The following is a 20,427-nucleotide window of genomic DNA, read 5'->3' on the forward strand; positions in this document are numbered from 1 at the left end:
TTAATGAGGAATTCTCAAAACGTCCCCTTTTAGAGTGTGCACATGCGCAGAGCAAGGAGAAAGTTAACTCCTGAACTTCGCAGTCAGTTTTTTTTTTGTTGGATAAAGTAAAAAGTCGGGAAAAAGTCATTCTGCTGAAATGGCATTCCGGAGGAGAAACAAGAGTTATCCCTTCTTCAGCCAGGAATTCTTAATACAGAATCATGCCGATATCGTCTTTAGTTTGGTCATTTTCATTCTGATTGGATTGATGTTTGAGGTGAGATGAATTCTGATTCCAATTTTCCCTCGTCTACCTCAGCTGTTTTTTGTTGGCAGGTCCGCTACAGATTCAACCACGAGATATTCCCATGACATGTAGTTGAACGTCATGTAATATCTTTCATCTGTTTCATGTGAAAGCAGTTGCAACTAACTTTGACTGCCGCTGTTGGCTACACTGTTAATCATTGTGTTATGCCGATATGGCGGTGGTTGGTAGATACAATGTTGCAGTTTTTGTTAACACAATAGCGTTGACTACCTAGGGTTGCAAAGTCACAATTTATCGTGGTTTGATCACGGTTTATGTGCAAGTTGACAGCGGTGAAGTGGAAGTGAAAGACGGGACATTTTTTACAGCATAACTTCCTATCATTTCCTTCATCTCGACATCGCTCTGTTTCTAGGCTACAGTAGTCCATCTAAAGTAGCTCATTTTGTCCGCTGCAACGGAACTCGTTCAGTCTGAAATGTAGACGTTTTTGCATAGCCTACGAGTAACCAATTTAAAGTGTGTTTGGTAAGAATTGAAAATGTAAGAGTATGGTACTTTTTTTAATTGACGTTAAACTTGAACAAACTAGTTCGGTGTATTTGAAATCAAGGAAAGGCTCATTTTAAGGCACAACTAATTGCCATAAACGAATAACGTTACATTTCCAGTTCCCGTTGACAAAGCTGTTCGACGAAGGAAGCCCGTTGCACCAATTTGATCGCGTTAACTGCCACGTCTCAATGTTTGAGCGCTGCTGCAGCGGGTTGTGTTGCAGTGAAAGAGTGGACGTGTTTGTTTTTCCGTGTACTGACCGTGACACGAATTGCGTTCTACTTGCGCCCGACCTGTCATCTTAATTCAATTACAAATGTTAGATTAGCGTGGTACCCCTTCGATTTGGGTAGATCATTGAATGCCTCGACAAAAAAATGGTCGTCATAGGCCGGCTGATGAATTCGCACGTAAGGAAACACTTGCTGTAGTCTAATCTGTCATAAACAACCTAGTCTACGGTTGGTTTGGCGAAGTCGTTTGCATTGCTGTGACTGTTTCAGGTATCAATCCGGTATTCTCAGTTCCTTCGCGCTGTTGGCCTTGGTGTGTAGGCTACATATAGACTATGGAGGGGGTTTCCTTGAGCTTTCACGTCTCGGAAAGTCACTGTGGTAACAGTTGACTCTGACCCATGCGAACTAGAACTCGGTGGGGTTTAGTTTTGACACCAGGTGTCCCTGGCGCGCGTGGAATGTTGGCAACCTGTTAGTGCGCTCGAGTTTACCGTAAAACAAACGGCGTATCCCTTCGTCCTGGCGAGACGACTCGTTTTTTATATATATATATACACACAGCACCGTTCCCCTCTGAATTCACTTTAGAAGAACATCGTCAAATTACCGCCCCAAACGTGTGAGGTTTTTAAGAGAGCTTTCCTTTCCCAAAGTATCTGTGGACTGCAGTAACTACTCGCCCTCTGCCATTGAGGGTTATTGTAACAGTACCACGCCCATTAGCGTTCGATCTCTACGTGCCTTGCCCACGACGCTCTGCGTCACTACATGCACGCTAGCCAGCTAAAACATGCTAGGTAGCTTGTGCACGCGAACTATACCGAACACAAATATAATACAATACAATTAACGATTTTACAGTACATTTAAGGAAATCATTCAGTTGAAATTAATTAATTAGGCCTTAATCTATGGATTTCACATGGATGGGCGGGGGAGGGCATTGGCCCACCCACTTGGGAGTTAGGCCCAGCCAATCAGAATGAGTTTTTCCCCACTGGCATGGTTACACGTGTAACAGTTTTGAGGCCGGTTGGACACACTGCCACATTCTCTAAAGCAACATTGGAGGTGGCCTATGATAGAGCAGTTAACAAAATCCTCATGCAACAGCTCTGGTGGACATTCCTGCAGTCAGCATGCCAATTGTGTCAATCGTCACTACATGGCGCTATATGGAAACAATCTGTAAAAAGACAGCCATACGCACACAAATGTCCATTAACAGAAATGTATCCACTCCGTATTTGTCTGTCTACTTGCTTTCGTAAACAAGAAAGTCATTCATAGGCAAGCCGCTCGGCAGTTTCATAAAACATTAGATATCTAATCTCAGCATATATCTAACCTCAATGTGGTTATGCTTCTCTTTTCTAGGCAACAGCAAAAACTGCAATCCTGTTCATTCAACCCCAGTACAACATCAGCACCCAGTCACCAGGTTTGTGCCACAACCCCCATTCAACACTACCACATCAGCTATGAGTCTATACCCTATATAGTACACTACTTTGATCAGGGCCCAATGGGCTCTAGTCAAAAGTAGTGCGCTATGTAGAGAATAGGTTGCCATTTGGGATACACGCATAGCCTGTTTATCAGAGTAGGCTTATCTTCCATTTCTGTCATACCTGTCGTCATTGGTGCATTCTTCGCTGTAGCCTGCTTTGTGTGTACTTTGTCACTCATTATGCCTACCTGCCCTCCACGGTCTGTCTGTCCAGAGGGAGAGGTGACGTTGTACCAGTATGGCTGGCGGGACTGGGCCACCATCCTCTTCTATTTCTTCATCACCATCATCCTCCACGCTGTGGTGCAGGAGTACATCCTGGATGTGAGTAATACCAAGCCTCACTGCATTGTGGGTATTTGTGTTCTAAATGCAACATCCAGAAACTCTGGCATCTTAACTGTCTGTAATTTAAATCCAATAGATGCCAAAATCTTGTAGACTGGAGGCAATAGGGCTAGGTGGGGTGGCCCGCCTTGTCGATACAGTGGTAGATAAGGGAACACCGATGGGTAAAATGGAGATTAAACCCTGGAACAAAGGAGACTGACTGATCTGAGTAGAAGTTGCCCTTGTATGCACAGAGCTAAGATCAGCCAAATGTAGCATGAACCATTTAAATTAGAAATGCAAAACAGACCTTAGATCAAGGTTGTTGGGCCTACTGCACACATACTCATTATGAGGTCACAAGGTCAAATGGGGTTGTCTTTATTTACATTTACATTTAAGTCATTTAGCAGACGCTCTTATCCAGAGCGACTTACAAATTTTTATGTCTCCTCTCCTATACAAAACCTCCAGAATACAGGGATGTAGCCTGGGGCCGTATTCACAAAGCATTTCCGAGTAGGAGTGCTTTGTGATTAGGGGCCCTGGTGCTAGATCTGTTTGTGCTGTCTTGCCAACTCTTATGGTCACTGCCATGCTAAATATAAGAGTTGGCAAGACTGTACAAAAAGATCTGGGACCCTGGCTAACAGGAAAAGGATTGTAATATTATTTCACACTCTATCATCAACTGTGTTCTACAATGGGTTAACACGGGTGTCAAACCTGTGGTTTAAGACATTTATCTTATGAATAAAACCAAATCGAAACTCTGAAAGAATGGACCTACATTCATACAGTTTCTTGACTATTCAGCTCGCTAACAATCACCAAAATGAAAGTAAGACAATCAGGGAGCATAAAAAAAATCCCAAAATATGGCTAGCGGACGTTTTTTCCCCCAACTTTGACAGCGAGGAAATATAACACACTATCAATGTGGCCCCCCGGAGCTCATTGAAGACCGACTGAGTCCCCCTGACCCCCCTGGGGTAACACTTGTACGGTACGTCTCTGCTCAATGTGCGTCAGAATGGTTAAAGATGGCACTTTGCATCTTTAGTTTCTATACACTTCCTTGTGTATCATTATGACAATGTTTCTATGGAACCAGGAAATGAACCCCATTTTGACACAACCTGTCTCCCACGATATCTGGAACCTATTCGTAATCAAATGCTTTTTTGTTGTTCTGTTTTCAGAAAGTGAATAGGCGTCTCCATCTCTCAAAAAGCAAGAACACCAAGTTTAATGAGTCAGGCCAGCTGTGTGTGTTTCACCTGGTGTCTAGCGTGTGGAGTTTCTACATACTCATAACAGTAAGACACACACACACACAAAGACACACCCACACACAAAGACACACACACACACAAAGACACACACACACACACAAAGACACACACACACACACAAAGACACACACACACACACAAAGACACACACACACACACAAAGACACACACACACACACACAGACACACACACACACAAAGACACACACACACACACAGACACACACACACACAAAGACACAGACACACAAAGACACACACAAAGACACACACACACAAAGACACACACACACACACAAAGACACACACACACACACACACACAAAGACACACACACACACACACACACACAAAGACACACACACACACACACACACACACACACAAAAGACACACACACACACACACACACACACAAAAAGACACACACACACACACACACACACACACACAAAGACACAAAGACACAAAGACACACACACACACACACACACACACACAAAGACACACACACACACACACACACACCAAAGTGTCACGTAAAGTCAAATCATCATGAAGACTTCCACTAAAGTCTCCCTTTTCAGGAAGGATACCTGTTCCACCCTAGCAGCCTTTGGGAGAACTACCCACATGTCCATCTCAGGTATGATGACTCGGCACTATTACAGGGGTACAGTTCCTGTCTGTGTCTCAAATGGCACCTTATTCCCTGTGTAGTGCACTACTCTCGACCAGGATCTGTAGGGCGCAGACACGAACAAGATGTCTTGTGATAGCCATAACAATTAGTAAAATGGCAATGTAACCTATAGTTTATCTTCCAGTGCAGTAAAAATGTAAGATTGTATTCTTCTCTGGTGTAACTATTAGTAGGCCTCATGATGGGTTAAACAACCCTTCTCTACACTGAACCGGGTATGTTACTGCAGGGCTAGAACAAAAGCCTGCACACCCAATAGCTCTCCAGGACCAGAGTTGTCAGGAGAACCCTGCTCTGCATCATATCCTTAAACAACCCCTGTGTGTGTGTGTGTGTGTGTGTGTGTGTGTGTGTGTGTGCACTGCAGGTTTCAGGTGAAGTTCTTCTACCTCACTCAGCTGGCCTACTGGCTACACGCCCTTCCTGAGCTCTACTTCCAGAAAGTACGCAAGGTCAGTGCTGAGGCTGTGAGAAACGGAGGACTGATACTGGTGTGAAAATGAATGAAATCTTCCTTTAGTCTGAATAAGGAATTCTGTCACATCATATTCCTCATGAAAAGCATTTTCCACCCAAATGTGAAGGCTTTTTCACCATTCTAAAGGCCCCTGGAGCTCTCTTCTTTGCGGACCCAGCCTTGCCAGCTGAATTTAAGAATCCACCACTTATTGTTTATAGGAGAGGTTGCAATAATTGGTCCATGCCGACTGCCAGCCACAAAAGATAATCAGCCAGGCTCTTTTACGCCCTCTTATAGATGCAGAGGATGCGCACAGTGCAACAATATGATGATGTGTGAATATTTCTGCCACCCACACACAGGAAAACGGTTCCAAATAAATTACATTATTACTCCATCACCCATGTTATCTACATTATTGCATGTTATCTACATTATTGCATGTCCACGTGGGCTGTGCTATGTAGGTAAAACCTCAACTCCAACTCCATTCGATGTGTGGAATGGATGTGGGTGGGTCTAGGTCTACATAAGGGTGCAAAAAAAAAAAGTTAACTCTCAAAAGCTCTGATGAAGGCTGTGGGGCCGATACGTAAGGTTTATTAAAGAGCGGTGTGCAGGTTTCTTTTTTTCTCAAGTGCTTTTTGACCGAAATCACATATTCCTCACCTTGAAAGTTGCCATCCTTGTCCATAGACTGCTTTGCTTTGAAGGTAAGGCAACACATGTGTGAATGTGTCATTTGAGCGAACTATCCTTTTAATACAACATTTAGTTTGCACCCACACAACCTCATTCTGAGCATTAACATTCCCGTTGACAGAGAACCAGATGCAGACGCTCTTTATGAATTGAGAGTAGGATGATGTAACCAAGTTGCATTCCATAAGAACCAAACGGAAGCAAGCCGGCAGAAACGGGGAGGGACCTACCCGAACTTGTCCAATTAGAATCATCAATGTAATTGTTTGCATCACCCAATCCCCCATAAAAAATAAAATATTTGATTTAACCTTTATTCAAATAGACAAGTCGATTAACAAATTCTTATTTACAATGATGGCCTACCCCGGCCAATCCCTAAACTGGACAACGCTGGTCGGATTCCCGTTTGTCGTCGGAGGAATGAACGTTACACCAAGGCCTATACTCTGGAGCGGGATCGATTTGGAGGTGGAGAGTCCGTCATGGTCTGGGGCGGTGTGTCACAGCATCATCGGACTGAACTTGCAACCGGAAAGTTGCAAGTTCAAATCCCGAGCTGAAAAGGTACAAATCTGTCGTTCTGCTCCTGAACAGGCAGTTAACCCACTGTTCCTAGGCCGTCATTGTAAATATGAATTTGTTCTTAACTGACTTGCCTAGTGAAATAAAGGTAAAATCAAAAAATTAAATTGCAGGCAATCTCAACACTCTGAATTACAGGGAAGACATCCTCCTCCCTCATGTGGTACCCTTCCTGCAGGCTCAACCTGACATGACCCACCAGCATGAAAATGCCACCAGCCATACTGCTCGTTCTGTGCGTGATTTCCTGCAAAACAGAAATGTCAGTGTTCTGCCATGGCCAGCGAAGATCTCAAATCTCAATCACATTGAGCATGCCTGGGACCTGTTGGGCTAGGGCCATTTCCCCCCCAGAAATGTCTGGGAAACTTGCAGGTTCCTTGGTGGAAGAGTGGGGTAACATCTCACAGCAAGAACTGGCAAATCTGGTGCAGTCCATGAGGAGGAGATGCACTGCAGTACTTAGTATCTGGTGTGGCCACTAGCTGCATTGACTTACTTTTGAACCCACCCCCCCCCCCCCCCTTTGTTCAGGGACACATTATTCCATTGCTGTTAGTCACATGTCCGTGGACCTTGTTCAGTTTATGTCTTGTTATGTTCATACAAATATTTACACATGTTAAGTTTGCTGAAAATAAATGCAGTTGACAGTGAGAGGAAGTATCTTTTTTTGAGTTTATTTATTTCCTTTATTACCCATCCCTCCCCCTATTGGAGCAAACTAGTGAACAACAACATTTAGGCCTGTATTCCCAGCTTGTACATGCTATATACAGTTTATTTTACAATAGTTTTATTTTGTTTGTTTTTAACTCGTCCTTCCTCAACCTCTCCCATATATTTATGATGCCCATCCAGTTAGATTTCTATTTTTCATATCTTTCAAACTGTAGTCTTTCAAAAAAGTTAACCTAACCTATATATGTTTTACGGGCATAATATATGTTTTACATTAGTTGTTATTTGTCCCAACCTTCAGCTCCATTCAACCCCTCCCATCTATCTCTTTATACCTTATTGGATTTCTATTTGCCATATCTTTTTCAACTGTGCTGTGATGTTTCACAAAAGCTCTGAACCTTTCCATTCTCATTGTTCCTATAGATTGTAAATTGAAAATAAATATTTTTGCTGAAGTATTATTATATTATTGATCGATTGACTGACTTTTCAGATCATCGGCACTTTGTTGCCGGAAAGTAAAATAACGTTATTAACTGATTTCCCCTGTTTTTAAAGTAACGGTTCTGTTCTGGAACTGTATAGATCAATCTCCTTCACGGTTCTGAATCTGTTTCATGACATTTTTGTTATATTCTGGTGTTCTGTTCCCTGAACCGGTTCCAACCCCTGGCCATTACCACTAAATACAGAATTTTAAATCCCATCACGTTGTGCCATGGTTCCAAAAAGGTTGGGAACCCTCTCCTGATGTGACTGCTCTGTGTTGTTGTCCTCAGGAGGAGATCCCTCGCCAGCTGCAGTACATCTGTCTCTACCTGCTGCACGTCTCTGCAGCATACCTGCTCAAGTAAGCACATGTACAAGCTACAGTTGGGATGTGACAAATCTTCTTAATGTTTAAAACTGCCACTTTTTTAAAAATATTTTTTATTTTTATTGTTCCTACATGGCATCTTGTAGTCTGGTTCTAGACATGCCGTTGACAATGGCTGCATATCAACCGCAATCCTTTCTGTAATCAGTGCGGTGTGATTTCTCATTCCATCCCTTATCGCACTGCTGCCAACAACCGGTTGGGTCTCGCGGTGCCTCCCTTTCAGCACCTGTACTGCCACTGTAGCTCAATTCTACCTCACTAAGTTTGCATTTCACAACCTTCTTATCTAACTTCTCAAAGTATCGCCATTACAGGACAACCGGTTGGGTCTCGCGGTGCCTCCTTTCAGCACCTGTACTGCCACTGTAGCTCAATTCTACCTCACTAAGTTTGCATTTCACAACCTTCTTATCTAACTTCTCAAAGTATCGCCATTACAGGACAACCGGTTGGGTCTCGCGGTGCCTCCCTTTCAGCACCTGTACTGCCACTGTAGCTCAATTCCACCTCACTAAGTTTGCATTTCACAACCTTCTTATCTAACTTCTCAAAGTATCGCCATTACAGGACAACCGGTTGGGTCTCGCGGTGCCTCCCTTTCAGCACCTGTACTGCCACTGTAGCTCAATTCTACCTCACTAAGTTTGCATTTCACAACCTTCTTATCTAACTTCTCAAAGTATCGCCATTACAGGACAACCGGTTGGGTCTCGCGGTGCCTCCCTTTCAGCACCTGTACTGCCACTGTAGCTCAATTCCACCTCACTAAGTTTGCATTTCACAACCTTCTTATCTAACTTCTCAAAGTATCGCCATTACAGGACTTTGCTGCAGTCACTTCCTTGTCTCACGCTGCAATCTTTTTCAATTGTTAACGAGGTTAACTTGCTGAGCAAATCATTTGAAAGATGAATATCTCTGTTCATTACAGCATTGTTGTTAGGCATTTGTTGAATGTTTATTTTTTTCTTTGATGATGATCGGGACCTGTTAGTTTTTTGGTAACTGCCCTGTGATTTGAATGTTTTTCGGTTAGCGTTTCTTTTAAAACCTTAACAATTTAATTTAAACGTGACATCCCTAATAGAAGCACGTGTACATAAGCTCCTAAAATTAGCACAAATGCATATATAATCGCATGAGCACCCAAAACAAAGACACATAGATAAACACATACAGTGCCTTCTGAATTTATTAACTCCCCTTAATTGTTTTCACATTTTGTTGTTCGAGCCTGAATTTAAAGTGGATTACATTGAGGTTTTGTGTCACTGGTATACATACAATACCCCATAATATCAAAGTGTTATGTTGTGTTTTTCACAACTTCTACAAATTCATTTAATAATGAAAAGCTGAAGTGTCTTGAGTCAATAAGTATTCAACTCCTTTGTTATGACTAGCCTAAATAAGTTCAGGAGTAAAAATGTGCTTAACAAGTCACATGTTGCATGGACTCACTCTGTGTGCAACATGTGTTTTTACATTCATTTTGAATGACTGCCTCATCTCTGTACCCCACACATACAATCAGTAAGTTCCCTCAGTCGAGCAGTGAATTTCAAACACCGATTCAACCACAAAGACCAAGGAGGTTTTCAATGCCTCGCAAAGAAGGGCACCTATTGGTAGATGGGTCAACAGACATTGTAACATTGTAATATCCCTTTTGAGCCTGGTGAAGTTATTAATTACACTTTGGATGGTGTATCAATATACCCAGTAACTATACAAAGATACAGGCATTTCACTGAGGCCAATGGTGACTTTAAAACAGTTACATAGTTTTCTCCTATCACATCCATTACACTGAGGATGGCTCAACAACATTGTAGTTACTCCACAATACTAACAATGGAGTTGTACTTGCTTAAGGACTAAATAACACATGCATAACCTATACATGGAGTTGCTTACCAAGATGACATTGAATGTCCCTGAGTGGTCTAGTTAGTTTTGACTTAAATCAGCTAGAAAATCTTTGTCAAGACAACAAAATGTAGAATAAGTCAAGGGGTATGAGAACTTTCTGATGGCACTTTACATTAGCATATATAAACACCTTAATTAAGAGCACCTGCCATATTCATATTTACTCCAAATGTGTACTTGCATAAGGACTTCATAACACATGCATAACCATTTCCTTCTCCCTCACCGCCCCCTCTCTCCCCTCCCTCAGTTTGAGTCGTGTAGGCCTGGTGCTCCATAACCATGTCCTTCTCCCTCACCGCCCCCTCTCTCCCCTCCCTCAGTTTGAGTCGTGTGGGCCTGGTGCTCCATAACCATGTCCTTCTCCCTCACCGCCCCCTCTCTCCCCTCCCTCAGTTTGAGTCGTGTGGGCCTGGTGCTCCATAACCATGTCCTTCTCCCTCACCGCCCCCTCTCTCCCCTCCCTCAGTTTGAGTCGTGTGGGCCTGGTGCTCCATAACCATGTCCTTCTCCCTCACCGCCCCCATAACCATCTCTCCCCTCCCTCAGTTTGAGTCGTGTGGGCCTGGTGCTCCATAACCATGTCCTTCTCCCTCTCCGCCCCCTCTCTCCCCTCCCTCAGTTTGAGTCGTGTGGGCCTGGTGCTCCTCTGCCTCCAGTACCTGTCTGAGATGGGCTTCCACATCGCAAGAATGTTCTACTTCACTGATGAGAGCCACCAAAAAATGTGAGTTCATACTTCCATCTCAGTGTCCTTGTGCTTAGTGTCCGTCCTGAGATTGGAAGGTTGGGGGGTTTGATCCCTGGTTGAGTCATACCAAAGACTGTAAAAATGGTGCCCGATCGTCCTGTCCATTATGCTGCTTCACGTTACAGAATAAGAGCGCGCAGGAGCCTATGGCTACTTACTTTTACTTCCAACTTCTTAACAACATGTTGCGGGGTCTACCTTTTAATGAAGTGCTGTTCATATTTTAATGTGATATACCGTTGAAGTTGGAAATTGACATACACATGAACCAAATACATTTAAACTCAGTTTTTCACCATTTCTGACATTTAATCCTAGTACAAATTCCCTGTTTTAGGTCAGTTAGGATCACCACTTTATTTTAAGAATGTGAAATGGCAGAATAATAGAGAGATTTATTTAAGCTTTTATTTTGTTCATCACATTTCCAGTAGGTCAGAAGTTTACATACACTCGATTAGTATTTGGTAGCATTGCCTTTAAAATGTTTAACCTGGGTCAAAAGTTTTGGGTAGCCTTGCACAAGCTTCCCACAATAAGTTGGGTAAATTTTGTAGGCCTCCTTGCTCTCACACACTTCTCCAGTTCTGCCCACAAATTGTCTATGGGATTTAGGTCAGGGCTTTGTGATGGCCACTCCAATACCTTGACTTTGTTGTCCTTAAGCCGTTTTGACACAACTTTGGAAGTATGCTTGGGGTCATTGTCCATTTGGAAGACCCATTTGCGACCAAGCTTTAACTTCTTGACTGATGTCTTGAGATGTTGCTTCAATATATCCACATAATTTTCTTCCCTCATGATGCCATCTATTTTGTGAAGTGCACCAGTCCCTCCTGCAGCAAAGCACCCCCACAACATGATGCTGCCACCCCCGTGCTTCACGGTTGGGATGGTGTTCTTTGGCTTGCAAGCCTCCCCCTTTTCCCTCCAAACATAACGATGGTCATTGTGGCCAAACAGTTCTATTTTTGGTTCATCAGACCAGAGGACATTTCTCCAAAAAGTACGATCTTTGTCCCCCCACGTGCAGTTGCAAACCGTAGTCTGTCTTTTTAATGGTGGTTTTGGAGCAGTGGCTTCTTCCTTGCTGAGTGCCCTTTCAGGTTATGTTGATATAGGACTCGTCTTACTGTGGATATAGATACTTTTGTACCTGTTTCCTCCAGCATCTTCACAGGGTCCTTTGCTGCTGTTCTGGGAATAATTTGCACTTTTCGCACCAAAGTACATTCATCTCTAGGAGACAGAAGGCGTCTCCTTCCTGAGCGGTATGACGGCTGCGTGGTCCCATGGTGTTTATACTTGCATACTATACTTGCATACTATTGTTTGTACAGATGAACGTGGTACCTTCATGCATTTGGAAATTGCTCCCAAGTATTAACCAGACTTGTGGAGGTCTACAATTTATTTTTGGAGGTTTTGGCTTATTTTAGATTTTCCCATGATGTCAAAGCATAGGTACACCTCCAATTGACTCAAATGATGTCAATTAGCCTATCAGAAGCTTCTAAAGCCATGTCATCATTTTCTGGAATTTTCCAAACTGTTTAAAGGCATAGTCATCTTACTGTATGTACACTTCTGACCCACTGGAATTGTGATTAAGTGAAATGTGTATGTAAACAATTGTTGGAAAAATGACTTGTGTCATGCACAAAGTAGATGTCCTAACCGACTTGCCAAAACTACAGTTTGTTCACAAGACATTTCTGGAGTGGTTGGAGTCATTAAAAATCGTTTATGTCCACCTCCGACTTCATCTGTATAAACAGCACTTCATTAAAGCTAAACTATGCAATGTGACATCACCAGACACAGTGGGGTGACTTCCTGAAATACAACCTGCCAAGACTCTCACTATTGGCTCTTCCCAATATCTACATTCTTGGCAAATTTGGTTGTTTTCTAAAAATGCTGTGAATCTCCCTGATGTGTATAATGCCATCTTATTGCTGACTCTACCTTTAATGCAATCAATCCTAGCATAATCACAATCCACTTATGTCATGTAACACTGATGTGTTCGGTGTGTGTGTGTCCAGGTTTGACGTGTGGGCGGTGTGCTTTGTGTTCACGCGGATGGTGACCCTTACCCTTATGTTCCTGGCTGTGGGCTTTGGGTTGGCCCGTGCTGAAAACCAGGGACTGGACTGGGACTTGGGCAACTTTAACACTGTGCTGATACGGTAAGACATTTTTGATGGCTGTCTTGAACAGCGTACTTATGTCTAATGTACACAAACTGCTCCACACACACACACACACACGTGTGTGTGTGCACGCTAATACGATGTCTCTCCCTCTCTCACACAAACGCAGACACACCACTATCTCCCTAACCCTCTCTCTATCATCCCTCTGTATAGGATGACTGTGCTGTTGCTGGTGTGTCTGACCCAGTCCTGGCTCCTGTGGAAGTTTATCCGTTTCCAGCTGAGGCGGTGGCGAGAGTTCAGACACGAACAAGCCTCTAGGAAGAGGGCCGCTGCCAAGCAAACCCCCCGACCTCTTAAGAGAGACTCCCGTGAGTGTACACACACTTTAGAATGGGTTTATAGCACCTCTTATGCCATTGTTCAAGATCAGTAGGGGATTTATAACAGTTTTCAAGTTAGAAGATGGTCAATGGTAAGAGTTGAAGCCATTCTATTGCAGCAACAATAACATGTTAATGTGTGTATGCCCTCCTCCCTCCCTCTTCCAGTTGGCCACCATGAAAATGGCGTGATCAAAGCCGAGAATGGAGCCTCTCCTCGGCCCAAGAAGATCAAGGCCCCCTAATGGCTCTACCCGGAATGGGCCCTAACAGTGGCCCTGATTTATATGGCTTATCAATCAGAGGAACAGGAAACTGGTCCCACACGGTTCATCCTCTTCCTGTTTTGCGTGTTCCAGAGGTGATGCGGGGTCCTGGGTCTGTCGCTATGGACACAACACGGCTTTAAAAATGCTGGATGAAAATCCAAAAACCAAACCCCCCCATGAGCCCTGAACAGACATTTACTCTCTCTCTCTCTCTACTCTAATATCAGTATTTTTTTTATACACCCACACCGCCTGCTATGGCCACTCTGTTTTTTGGACCTTTGTATACAGAACGATGAATATGTTGTTTGTTTGGCACACTGTACGTGTCATATTGAATGTGATGCCTCATGCGTTAAGTACTGTACTGGTGTAGTGTTTGTAGAAATGTCACCGCAGCTGATTTTGAGCTCTGTTGTCGCCGTTGAATGAGCAGGCTTCGCTTTCTGTTTTTAACATTGGTTGTATTCATTAGGCACCAAATGGAATGAAACATTGAGGCACTATCTGGACTTGTCCAATAAGAAACGCACATTTTCGGTTTCCGTTGATAAATGTTTTAATGTTTCGTGTCCTAGTAAATACGACCCTGGTAATGTGGTGCAGGAAGGATGTTGCTGATACTACGGTGGCCCTAGAGGGACATCCAAATGTGCTGGCTTTGATGCTACCCAGTCAGTGATGGGTAGTGTGTAGAATGGGCGGGACAAGGTTGATATTGGACCAATCATGGGGCTCTGGTTACTCCTTTGCCCTTTCTTCTTGGTCATGGTCGGTGTTACTCGGACCGCGTTGTGCTCATGCTGTGATCACTTGACACAAACCATGCCCATCCTGATGACCATGTATGTTGGATAATACCGCATGCCATTCCCATTGTTTTTGTTAAAGAGGTATCTATTATCTAATTAAATAATGCATTTTTTCTCAATTGTGATGGTCTGGACAGTTATTTTGTTTTTTACATTGATTGAATCTTTCAACCATAAAACTGATGTGTGTTACACTACACACTAAAATATTAAAATAACTGATAATTTGCAATTGCCATGATGCAAATCTGTTTTGTGTGGCTGTCAAATCCTTGCAACCTCCCTCCTTGCTTCCTCAATTTGTCTGATAGCTCATTGGAGGAGGAGGTCTGATGGGGGAGTTGGACAGTTCATATTTTTTTTTTACCTTAATTTATTACACGTGGGTAGTGATTCATTATCTTCAGAAATGACTTTGTCAAAGCCACAATGGTATACTTACCTTGGTTCATAGTCTGAGGGAAGGTAGTAAGTTCTGTTGTGGAGAAAATGTGTAGGGGAGTAATGTTTTATGACATCAAGAAGAGGGTTCCACTCTGATGTCATCTGAAGACAGAAGGGAGATGAATGAGTATACTGTTGGAGGAGTCTGCTGTATATGAATGCACCCACACACTCATCTGACAAAATAATCCCAAATCAAGTAATCCAGGTTAATGTGTCACCCTGGCAACAGCTGTTGAAATGTAGGCCCTTACTTGACTGAGGGAGGGCCAGCGTGGGTCTCCGCTCGTTGGTCAGCCATCTATAGGCCGAGCCTCAGGGAGGTCATGGTGTGAGAGGGGATCTGGTCTGAGATGGACTCCAGGTACTTTAGCATGTAGTGGTCAGCACAAAGCGGTATCTGAAAACTGAGGAAGAGAGACGAAGACAAGAGGTCATAAGAGTTGGCTACCAATGTGGGTGGTTGTACTATGGGTACAAATCTTAGATGAGATACTTGTGAACTGAGGCAACAGTGTTTATGGATGAATATCACTGTTCTCTGTTTCACTCAATCTGAGAAATACATCTGTTAATGGTTGGAAGAAGGTTCTGCTCCAAATGGGCTGAAATGTCAATGAGACAAGAATTAGACCTGGTCCCAGATCTGCCACGTCAATGGCCATAGGAGTTGGCAAGACAAACAGATCTGGGACTAGGCTAACATGCTGACCACACGGGTCACGTCGCGTGCACGAGCATTGCAAAATAAATGTACACACGTTATTCAATCATTGCACCCACACTTCTTGCGCGTGCCAACAAGCATCTACGTTGCCAGGCGCTAAAATAGAAGTTAATTATATTTGTAACACAGAACACTCTGCAAGTCCTGCCTCTCCCATCTACTCATTGGTTTTTAGAAGCATATACCCACATGCCATATTCTCATTGGTTGTTTAGGAAGATATACCCACGTGGTTGATTGAAAGATGAACTGAGGTTGGTTGTGGTAATGCACCTTTATTGCCAATTGCCATATGAAGAAAAAGAAGCCTGGAAGGAGGAGCGATGACTAGAAATGATTAGTTTGACCATTTTATGTGTGGAGTATATGTCCGACTAGAGGACCTCGTGCATTTCAGGTAAAATAACAACTCAATGTTTATACCCCAGGACAAATTAGCTACCAACAGCAAGCTTGCTAGATAAATTGCCATAAATGTTTAATGCTTTTCGACCTGTCCCCAAATTAATATAAAGTTGAAGTCGGAAGTTTACATACAGTGCCTTGCGAAAGTATTCGGCCCCCTTGAACTTTGCGACCTTTTGCCACATTTCAGGCTTCAAACATAAAGATATAAAACTGTATTTTTTTTGTGAAGAATCAACAACAAGTGGGACACAATCATGAAGTGGAACGACATTTATTGGATATTTCAAACTTTTTTAACAAATCAAAAACTGAAAAATTGGGCGTGCAAAATTATTCAGCCCCCTTATTTTAACACTTTGTAGTGCCACCTTTTGCTGCGATTACAGCTGTAAGTCGCTTGGTATGTCTCTATCAGTTTTGCACATCGAGAGACTGAAATTTTTTCCCATTCCTCCTTGCAAAACAGCTCGAGCTCAGTGAGGTTGGATGGAGAGCATTTGTGAACAGCAGTTTTCAGTTCTTTCCACAGATTCTCGATTGGATTCAGGTCTGGACTTTGACTTGGCCATTCTAACACCTGGATATGTTTATTTTTGAACCATTCCATTGTAGATTTTGCTTTATGTTTTGGATCATTGTCTTGTTGGAAGACAAATCTCTGTCCCAGTCTCAGGTCTTTTGCAGACTCCATCAGGTTTCTTACAGAATGGTCCTGTATTTGGCTCCATCCATCTTCCCATCAATTTTAACCATCTTCCCTGTCCCTGCTGAAGAAAAGCAGGCCCAAACCATGATGCTGCCACCACCATGTTTGACAGTGGGTATGTTGTGTTCAGGGTGATGAGCTGTGTTGCTTTTACGCCAAACATAACGTTTTGCATTGTTGCCAAAAAGTTCAATTTTGGTTTCATCTGACCAGAGCACCTTCTTCCACATGTTTGTGTCTCCCAGGTGGCTTGTGGCAAACTTTAAATGACACTTTTTGGATATCTTTAAGAAATGGCTTTCTTCTTGCCACTCTTCCATAAAGGCCAGATTTGTGCAATATACGACTGATTGTTGTCCTATGGACAGAGTCTCCCACCTCAGCTGTAGATCTCTGCAGTTCATCCAGAGTGATCATGGGCCTCTTGGCTGCATCTCTGATCAGTCTTCTCCTTGTATGAGCTGAAAGTTTAGAGGGACGGCCAGGTCTTGGTAGATTTGCTTGGTAGATTTTCTGATACTCCTTCCATTTCAATATTATCGCTTGCACAGTGCTCCTTGGGTTGTTTAAAGCTTGGGAAATCTTTTTGTATCCAAATCCGGCTTTAAACTTCTTCACAACAGTATCTCGGACCTGCCTGGTGTGTTCCTTGTTCTTCATGATGCTCTCTGCGCTTTTAACGGACCTCTGAGACTATCCCAGTGCAGGTGCATTTATACGGAGAATTGATTACACACAGGTGGATTGTATTTACCATCATTAGTCTATAGGTCAACATTGGATCATTCAGAGATCCTCACTGAACTTCTGGAGAGAGTTTGCTGCACTGAAAGTAAAGGGGCTGAATAGTTTTGCACGCCCAATTTTTCAGTTTTTGATTTGTTAAAATGTTTGAAATATCCAATAAATATCGTTCCACTTCATGATTGTGTCCCATTTGTTGTTGATTCTTCACAAAAAAATACAGTTATATATCTTTATGTTTGAAGCCTGAAATGTGGCAAAAGGTCTCAAAGTTCAAGGGGGCCGAATACTTTCGCAAGGCACTGTACAACTTTGCCAAATACATTTAAACTCAGATTTTCACATTTCCTGACATTTATTCCTTGTAAAGATTCCCTGTCCCTGTGAAATAATAGTAGAGAGAATTATTTATTTCAGCTTTTATTTTGTTCATCACATTCCCAGTGGGTCAGAAGTTTTTTTACACTCAATTAGTATTTGCTAGCATTGCCTTTAAATTGTTTAACTTAGGTCAAAAGTTTTGGGTAGCCTTCCACAAGCTTCCCACAATAAATTGGGTGAATTCTGGCCCATTCCTCTTGACAGAGCTGGTGTAATCGAGTCAGGTTTGTAGGCCTACTTATTTCCCACCATAATTTGCAAATCCATTAATTAAAAATCCTACAATGTGATTTTCTGGATTTTATTTTCTCATTTTGTCAGTCATAGTTGAAGTGTACCTTTGATGAAAATTACAGGCCTCATCTTTTTAAGTGGGAGAACTTGCACAATTGGTGGCTGACTAAATACTTTTTTGCCCCACTGTAATTCTCCTTCCTCATGACCCATCTAATTTGTGAAGTGTACCAGTCCCTCCTGCAGCAAAGCACCCCCCACCACATGATGCTGCCACCCCCGTGCTTCACGGTTGGGATGGGTGTTCTTCGGCTTGCAAGCCTCCCTCTTTTTCCTCCAAACATAATCGTTATGGCCAAACAGTTCTATTTTTGTTTCATCAGATCAGAGGACATTTCTCCAAAAGTACAATCTTTGTCCCCATGTGCAGTTGCAATCTGTAGTCTGGCTTTTTATTGTGGTTTTGGAGCAGTGGCTTCTTCCTTTCTGAGCGGCCTTTCAGGTTATGTCGATATAGGACTTGTTTTACTGTGGATATAGATACTTTTGTACCCGTTTCATCCAGCATCTTCTGGGATTGATTTGCACTTTAACACACAAAAATACGTTCATCGCTAGGAGACAGAACGTGCCTTCTTCCTAAGCGGTATGACGGCTGCGTGGTCCCATAGTGTTTATACTTGCGTACTATTGTTTGTACAGATGAACGTGGTACCTTCAGGCATTTGGAAATTGCTCCCAAGGATGAACCAGACTTGTGGAGGTTTACAATTTTTTTCCTGAGGTCTTGGCTGATTTCTTTTGATTTTCCCATGATGTCAAGCAACGTGTGACTTAGTTTGAAGGCAGGCCTTGAAATACATCCACAAGTAAACCTCCAATTAACTCAAATTATGTCAATTAGCCTATCAGAAACTTCTAAATCCATGACATAATTTTCTGGAATTTTCCAAGCTGTTTAAATCCACAGTCAACTTAGTGTATGTAAACTTCTGACTCACTGGAATTGTGATACATTGAATTATAAGTGAAATAATCTGTCTGTTAACAATTGTTGGAAAAATGACTTATGTCATGCACTAAGTAGATGTCCTAACCGACTTGCCAAAACTATAGTTTGTTAACAAGAAATTTGTGGAGTGGTTGAAAAATGAGTTTTGATGACTCCAACCTAAGTGTATGTCAACTGCCGACTTCAACTGTATAATTCCAACAGCTTTGTGTTAGTAGAGTATTTAATTGCCTTAAAATACAGTTCAATTTATTTTTGTAAGGTAAGAAAATGTGGTGTTTTGTTTTTGATTTTACATCTGTGAATATGAAATTTGGCCAAAAGAATAATGAAATAAATTACATAAAATTGTTTCAGATTATTTCTTTTGTAGGTAAACAATCCAAGCAGTACATCTCTCCACGATAGTGTAACATTTTCATAAATGTGTTAAATTATAAATCTACTGATGTCTTGCCACAGTTTTCTGACTTTAATAAAATGTAAAAAAAAAAAAAAATGCAACACCGTTTCTGGGTAGTCATTACAAAAGGTACAATTTGACTTTGTGTTTTTCTTAAATTTCTTCATGTAATGGTTGGCAGGATAATATTTATTAATACTTTTAATGGAAACTTCCTTAATTTTGTTAACAAGTAGGTATGTGTGTGGCATCATCCAAACTTTTTTCCAACAGATATTATCAATAAATCCATTCCAATAAGGCATGACATTTAGATACAACATCCTGCTGAAACAAGGTTCCTATCGCTCTGTTGTTGAATGGACCAAAAGAGAAACAAGTCTTTCCTACTGATGAGTCAACAGGGTCAATGGAAGGTAGGCTCTGAGGGTCAGGTCTTGACACGTTCCTGAATAATAAAGCAACACCTGAGGGAATGGCATCTAAAACAATTGCAAATCTTTAGGTGTTACAGGGACCTTGTAAAGTGATAAGAATTCCTTATAATAGATCCTCTGCGTTTACCAGTTGGCTCACCAATAGGATATTATTTCAGAACCATATTCTAAAAACAAATAAGTATTTTTTTTTACAATATATCCTGATTATTCCATATATAATATCTGTGTGGAGAAAAGTTATGCTTATAAATTAAGGACCATGACAAGAAAACCTGCAGATGAAAAGCAGAAAGTTTCACTGGAACTTTGTCAATATTATAATTGCAAACCAACATGAAGTTAAGGGCACCAAAAGTAGAGAAGGATGGAATAAAATTCCACATAGAAGTGGGTCTTCTTAGGAATTGTTTTATCCAATTGATCTTCAAA

At 42.1% G+C, this 20,427-nt stretch overlaps 1 protein-coding gene across 1 annotated transcript; it reads left to right on the forward strand.

Moving 5' to 3' along the window:
- Positions 1-46: 46 nt before the first annotated feature.
- On the forward strand, positions 47-14,618 carry LOC135557371 (translocating chain-associated membrane protein 2-like). Its single transcript, XM_064990585.1, has 11 exons — positions 47-259; positions 2,422-2,485; positions 2,769-2,878; positions 4,087-4,203; positions 4,767-4,825; positions 5,250-5,334; positions 8,093-8,163; positions 10,748-10,852; positions 12,925-13,068; positions 13,249-13,406; positions 13,587-14,618. Exons 1-11 carry the CDS (start codon positions 140-142, stop codon positions 13,661-13,663), a joined length of 1,110 nt encoding a protein of 369 aa, XP_064846657.1. The 5' UTR covers positions 47-139; the 3' UTR covers positions 13,664-14,618.
- The last annotated feature ends 5,809 nt before the right edge of the window (positions 14,619-20,427 follow it).

The sequence above is a fragment of the Oncorhynchus masou genome, chromosome 16 (assembly GCF_036934945.1).
Source record: "Oncorhynchus masou masou isolate Uvic2021 chromosome 16, UVic_Omas_1.1, whole genome shotgun sequence".
NCBI classification, from domain to species: domain Eukaryota; kingdom Metazoa; phylum Chordata; class Actinopteri; order Salmoniformes; family Salmonidae; genus Oncorhynchus; species Oncorhynchus masou.

Bases quoted from the DNA above. Each gene is read 5' to 3' on its own strand.
- LOC135557371 (XM_064990585.1), top strand. From the start codon at position 140: ATGGCATTCCGGAGGAGAAACAAGAGTTATCCCTTCTTCAGCCAGGAA. The intron at 8,164-10,747 runs GTAAGCACATGT...CCCCTCCCTCAG, and splicing joins TCTGCAGCATACCTGCTCAA to TTTGAGTCGTGTGGGCCTGG. The intron at 13,069-13,248 runs GTAAGACATTTT...CCCTCTGTATAG, and splicing joins TTTAACACTGTGCTGATACG to GATGACTGTGCTGTTGCTGG.